Source organism: Lathyrus oleraceus, chromosome 6 (assembly GCF_024323335.1).
Source record: "Lathyrus oleraceus cultivar Zhongwan6 chromosome 6, CAAS_Psat_ZW6_1.0, whole genome shotgun sequence".
NCBI classification, from domain to species: Eukaryota; Viridiplantae; Streptophyta; class Magnoliopsida; order Fabales; family Fabaceae; genus Lathyrus; species Lathyrus oleraceus.
The window spans coordinates 296,002,953-296,009,158 of record NC_066584.1 but is presented as its reverse complement, the minus strand read 5'-3'; the positions used below and the strand labels follow the sequence as shown (position 1 = coordinate 296,009,158).

Genomic DNA, 6,206 nt, shown 5'->3' with positions numbered 1-6,206 from the left:
ATGTGTTAAGAAAATATTATTGGAATTTTTGGATATCAAAAAGTATTTAAAATGAATTAAAAAACTATCAAGAACAAAATAATTCACAAAAAATATTAAATGAAGTCACAAAAATAATTAAAAATCATATTATGAAACTAGATTTTTCAAGAATTTTTTTGCAATTGGTCTCATATTTTTTTGACTCCAAATAAAATAGTTATGAATTTTTGAAATAAAAAGAAATTAAAAGAAAATAAAACAGAAAATAGAAAATATGAAAAAACAAGGAGCGCTTGATTGAATTCATTAATTGACGTGGACACATCAAGCGGTCTAGAAGCGCGCTCCCACCATGGTCATGAGTCAAGTGCGAAGCAATTTGAATTAAAAAAAGTCATGTGAACCAAAGGCCATGATTAGATCATATGAGTGAGATCCAAAGGCTCAGGTGGTTCCACGTGGGGATGGTGGTGGAAACCACCATCTTCTCCGGTGGACCAACCAACTCCAGCCACCAGTTGCAGGTTTTTGAACCTCAACCAAAATGCACAAACGTGGTACCAAAATGAAGCTGGGGTGATGTACATCACCCCTGTAACCTTGGATTGTACTCAAAGTTTCTATGGAATGAGAAATCTGAGCTTGAAAATCCAGGTATGCAAACTGAAATGTTTCAAAACATGAAATCAAGACCACCACTGGTCTGCCTCTTGCTCGAGGACTTCAGAAAACCATTTGAACACAAGCAATTCACATTGTATGATGAGATTTAGGTCAAAACAGTTGGATCATATACCTTTGAAGAGAAGCTTTGATCAGCACGATTCCTTCCAACTTTTGCTTCCAATTTGATCTTGAGATGTGATATGAATGCAAGGCTAAGGAATAAGTCTTGAAGATCAACTGGTTTTATTGAAATTCAAGATTTAATTGAGAAAATGAAAATCACAATTCCTTTAAGTATGGCTGGGTTTTCACTTCAGAAGAGTTTCAGGTTGCCTTAAGGTTGAATTTTGAATGAGGGAGGCATTGTATTTATAGCTGGAGCTGACGCCAACTGAGGGAAAACTTGTGTGCATGAAGCTTTGGGTCCTCCATGCATGGGCCTGTACAGGCGCACGTGAGGCCCAAACTTGATTGGAATGGCATGCTGATATCATACCAAGTTGAAATGGACGTGCAATTGGGACTGTAATAGCTTGTGCATGAAGATTCAAATTGAATTGCATATTTGGGCATAAATGTTCATCTCTTCGAAAGTCACACATAGAAAATCCAAACATAGGCATGTGAGTAATGGTTGAAAAGGTCTTGACATAAGGAACAAAAGCTATGTTGGGCAAAAATCCATTTGGAGTTTGGAAATTTGTGAAAGTTGACCTTGAAGTTTGAGGTACAAAACATGTCTTTGGAAAATTTGCCAAAATGATCAACTTCAATCCCTTCTGTTTTAATAATGAAAGCCTAAAACGAAAGAACCTTAAACATAAAAGTTTTAGATATTTTCAAGATGATCAATTTAGACTTACATTTTGCATCATTTGGATTTTTGATGAGAAAGTTATGGGCACTTGAAGTTGGACATTTTTCACATTCAATGGTTTTGGTCCAAAGTGACCTATAATGTTTTGTATTATCACATGTGTTTCTTTTAGGATTATGAAATTTTGTCCAACATAACATTTGAATTAGACATATTAATATTTCCAATGCAATTGGTCTCACCTCAAAATCATAAAAAATGAGGATGTTAGGTCCTTGGGAAGTTGACCCAAAATTAGGGTTTCAATCAAAATGACCTATAATGTTTTGAAATGAATGATGACCTTCCAAGTTTCAAATGGATTTTTTATTAACATGAAAGTTGTTCATATGGTTCTTAAGAACATGTTTTCTCTAGGGGTCATCTTCATTTTACAAACACATTAAAAGTTGGGTCTCAGTGGATCTCAGTTTGGTCAAATGACTTGACTAGTCAACTTCTCAAGGCCAAACTTCAAATCTTGATGAATGAATGATTGAGGATACTCACATAAGCTAATATATGAATAAAATAATGAATTAAAGAACTTCCCTTGATTTAATTTGATCATAGGTTGAGGTTGCTTCATGAGCAAGGCACAGTCAATGCACAGTTGAATTAGGGTTTCCTTGGGAAACAAACCTCAAGCCCTTTGGTTTATCTTGATCAAATTGGCAAATTGAGATACTTGGGAGACATATATGATGATTAGGAACTTTGTGGACCATTATCATGCTTGCTTTCATCTTCATCTAGCCACTTCATTGAGCATAGGAGCCTCCTAGGAGCAATGGATCTCTTGATTGTTGGAGCTTCAAAACAAAAGAAGTTAGTGACATATTTTTGTGCTTTTGGTTAGTTAAACAAATAAGAAAAGCAATAATATAAAATACAAGCATGCTTGGTGGTCTCAAACCACTCACACAAGACCCAACCCTAGGGTTAAGGAGCCACACATGCTATGATCCTTACGGCAAATGCATTAAGCAATGATATGATGCCATGAGGGATCTTAGGGTCAAAATTAGGGTCTTACAGGAAGAAAAATATATCTAGCTATTGCACATCATTAAGTCATTGTCCTAATCGCTTGTGACTCATTTTTGAACTGATCTACTCAATTAGACAAATGCTCTAATCGATAAGATAAGTCTAAATATTTTCTCTTTCAATTTTGACAGTTCCTAATTCATCTGACACAACTTTAAGATATTTTTGAAAATATTTTATTTGATAAATACATTTTGAAAACATTTTTGTGTGTGTGTGCGCTTTTAGCCATATGCACATTTACAATGATGTCCTTTTACTTTACAATTATTTCACTCACTACTAATTTAGGAGTTTACCACATTACTTCAAGACTTTGTCAAATACTTCTCTTTTTGTTGACACATGCTTGAGTGGCTTGAGATGACGCTTTAGCTGCATTCTTTGTTTTCCATCATCGGATAGTCAAGTTCATCAAATCCTAATGATAAGGTTTGCATCTTTATCTGTTTAATCGTTCATGCTTGACTTATCACAATACATTGGTTGTCATCATTAAAAATTGATGTCTTTGTTAAAAACATATCACCTGCAAAATAAGGTTCCATTGGGAAGACATTTAATGCTTATGTTCCTTATTACTTTTTCGAATGACTTTAAGTGTTTCCGCTTCTAGTTCAAAGCGAACGACATCCTTAGAGGGCGACCACGAGTAATAAAGACTTCTCCGGCTCCTTAACGCCTGACAAGCCTTGGGAAAATTGTTTTGCGTCGGTTAAAGACTCGAAGTAATGTCAATCCACTCCAAATGACTCAATGTATAAAAGTCATCTCATGTGAAATGCAAAATACACTTTCTGATCTCCACTTTTCACTACGCTCATCTTTAATTTTAAACTGACCTGAACGTTGGAGTGCTAATTTTGTAGATCCACTCTAGTACCATTGTATCAGAGATCAGCACCACCGATTTAAGATTCTTCATCACTAACTTACACTTAATTCTATTCTATAACGATATATATATATATATATATATATATATATATATATATATATATATATATATATATATATATATATATATTTCGTTCTAGAGCTAGAATCATTTTATTAAAAAAAAATTTTAATAATCAAGATTATTTAAAATTAGCAATCCTCTTAAAAATATTATATTCATTATCCTAAAAAAGACAACATTATTTACATAAGTCTTTGCATCATTGATAAGATGCATCCTTAATATTATTATTAATAAGTTAATTTGTTAATTTTTTTATTCTTATTATAAGAAAAGCTTTTTTTTTTTAAATTGTTATTCCTGTTTATCTTTATTATAAAAAAAAGTTTTTTTTTCTGTTAATTTGTTACTTTATTTATCCTTATTATAAAAAAGTTTTTTTTTTTATAGAAACTAAAGTCCTCCGCTCTACCAACTAAATTATAGAAAAAAAAGTTAATTTTTAAATACATTAAATAATATATAATATACATTTATTTTTTAATATATTTAAAAATATTTAAAAATTATAATAAAAAATGTATCGGAGGTATTTTGTACCATGAGTAAAAATAGTACCTCTATTCAATCACTATCCTCTTTAACTCTTCAACCCTTGATCAACTCATAGTCATATCTTTCCATTGATCCAATTTCCCTCAAATTTCGTATATTTCATTCTCAGAATTGTTCGATTGTGTTTGGCATGCAATCAACACTGTTGTAGAAAATGGAGAAAACAAAGTCTAGTTGTGTAAAGGTCAGTAATCATATACCTGATGATCTTACAGTTTCCATTCTTTCAAAACTTGCTCTAAAATCTTTGGTTCGGTTTAGATGCGTAAGAAAATCATGGTCTTTCTTGTTCCAAGACTCCTATTTTATGAATATCTACCGCATCCATTTTGCATCTAATCACAATTATACCTATGCTGATCATTCATGTATCAGTCATGAGTTAATTCAGCCATATTATGAACTCCACAATGCCTTGTTTTTGTATCGTGGGAAGAGTTTTGAGAATAAAGTAAGATTAGATTGGCCACCTCCAATTCAACAGCATGACCTAGGTTTTCAGTTTATGGGTTCTGTTCTTGATGGCACTCTTTGTTTCTCCCAAAATTGGGAAATCCCAAATACTGTATTTTGGAACATTAATACTAACAAATTCAAGACTCTTCCTCCTAGTTCCCTCGAGTTTCCGCCACCTTTTTATCATAATGCTGCATGTGCAATTCATGGATTTGGTTATGACCATGTTACAGATGATCATAAGCTGATTAGACATGTAGCACATTGTCTCCATGTAACCGACGATGAAGATCTTATTCCGCCATACCACGCTAACTGGGAAGTATACAGTCTAAGAAGTAATTCTTGGAAAAAAGTTGATATAGATATGTCCAACGGTTATTTTAATACAGATCTCCGAGTTCACGTAAATGGAGTTTGTCATTGGTGTGATGAACCTGAAGATTGTTTGGTGTCATTCGACTTGACAAATGATGTGTTCTTTAGAACACCCCTACCCTCATGTGTGGATGATAATTTTGGCTTATTATTGATAGATAAACGGTTTGTGGCTTTAAATGGGTCCGTTGCTTTTATCTCAACCTGGGAAACAAGTTGTGCAAATAAGCTAACTACTTTTCACATATCGGTTTTGGCTGAACTCGGTAGGAAAGAATCATGGACTAAACTGTTCATTGTTGGACCATTACCTTGTATTTACCATCCTATTGGAGCAGGGAACAAAGGTGATATATTCTTTTTGTCAAAAGATTGCAAACTAGTTCAGTTTGATTTAATGACGCAGAGAATTGAAAAAATTGATATTAGCTATGGACTAGGTAAAAAGACACTCCTTTATAAGGAAGTCTTTCTTCCGGTCGGAGAACTAAGAGATGTATGACCGTATCAATAAAGCATGTCATACTTATTTTCAAAGTATATGAAAAATTTAGAAACTAGTTGATAATATGAATTTTGCTTCATCAAGTTTATTTTATAGTTTACTTTTGATATATATTTGCAAATTGATCTGATTTGTATTTCAACTGTATGAATGATCTTATGTCTTTACTGGAGAACCTCCAATTTTACATTGACATAACTAATACTTGAGAAAATCTGATAATATAATGAGCTACATATAGTTCTCTTGAACTATTATGTTAATATTGAAATAACTAAATCTGTATTATAGGGAATCAGTGTATTTTAGGTCCATGAAGAAAGTGTTTGAGACACCTGTCTTATTAAGTGGTTCTGCTCTAGATACATGTCCTCTTGCTTTATTTCTCCGCCTCCTATAGAATGTGTGCTTTGCTTGGAAATGGCTAAAGTGAAAGGATTTCACCAATATCTGTACCTTTAGAGAATTGGTTATTTCTGACCTCTTGTGGCTTGACAGTTAGTCTGTTAGTATTAAAATTGATGCAGAATCTAAGTTAAAATATTTAGGTAACAGTTTAGGTGGAGCTGTCTTTTTCCTTTGTCATTTAGAGATCTTTTTTTGGCAATTAGAAGTGGGATATTTTTCAGCGTTTCGTCGAGTCTTGGTCGTTGTCTGGGTTAGGATTTTCTGCAGCAGTATTTTTTTTCTCTATAGTGGCAGGGGAGTGCATATGTGTTGGAGTTTGCATCTCTGATGGTCAAAGTCTGGTACTTTATGGAATAGTCTTGCATTGTCAATTTTATCGCATGTCTAAA

General features: G+C 33.2%; 1 protein-coding gene across 1 annotated transcript; it reads left to right on the top strand.

Annotated features, from left to right (window-relative positions):
- The first annotated feature begins 4,074 nt into the window (after nt 1-4,074).
- LOC127092348 (F-box only protein 8) lies at nt 4,075-5,468 on the top strand. Its single transcript, XM_051031204.1, has one exon. It carries the CDS (start codon nt 4,225-4,227, stop codon nt 5,404-5,406), a length of 1,182 nt encoding a protein of 393 aa, XP_050887161.1. The 5' UTR covers nt 4,075-4,224; the 3' UTR covers nt 5,407-5,468.
- Nucleotides 5,469-6,206: the final 738 nt, after the last annotated feature.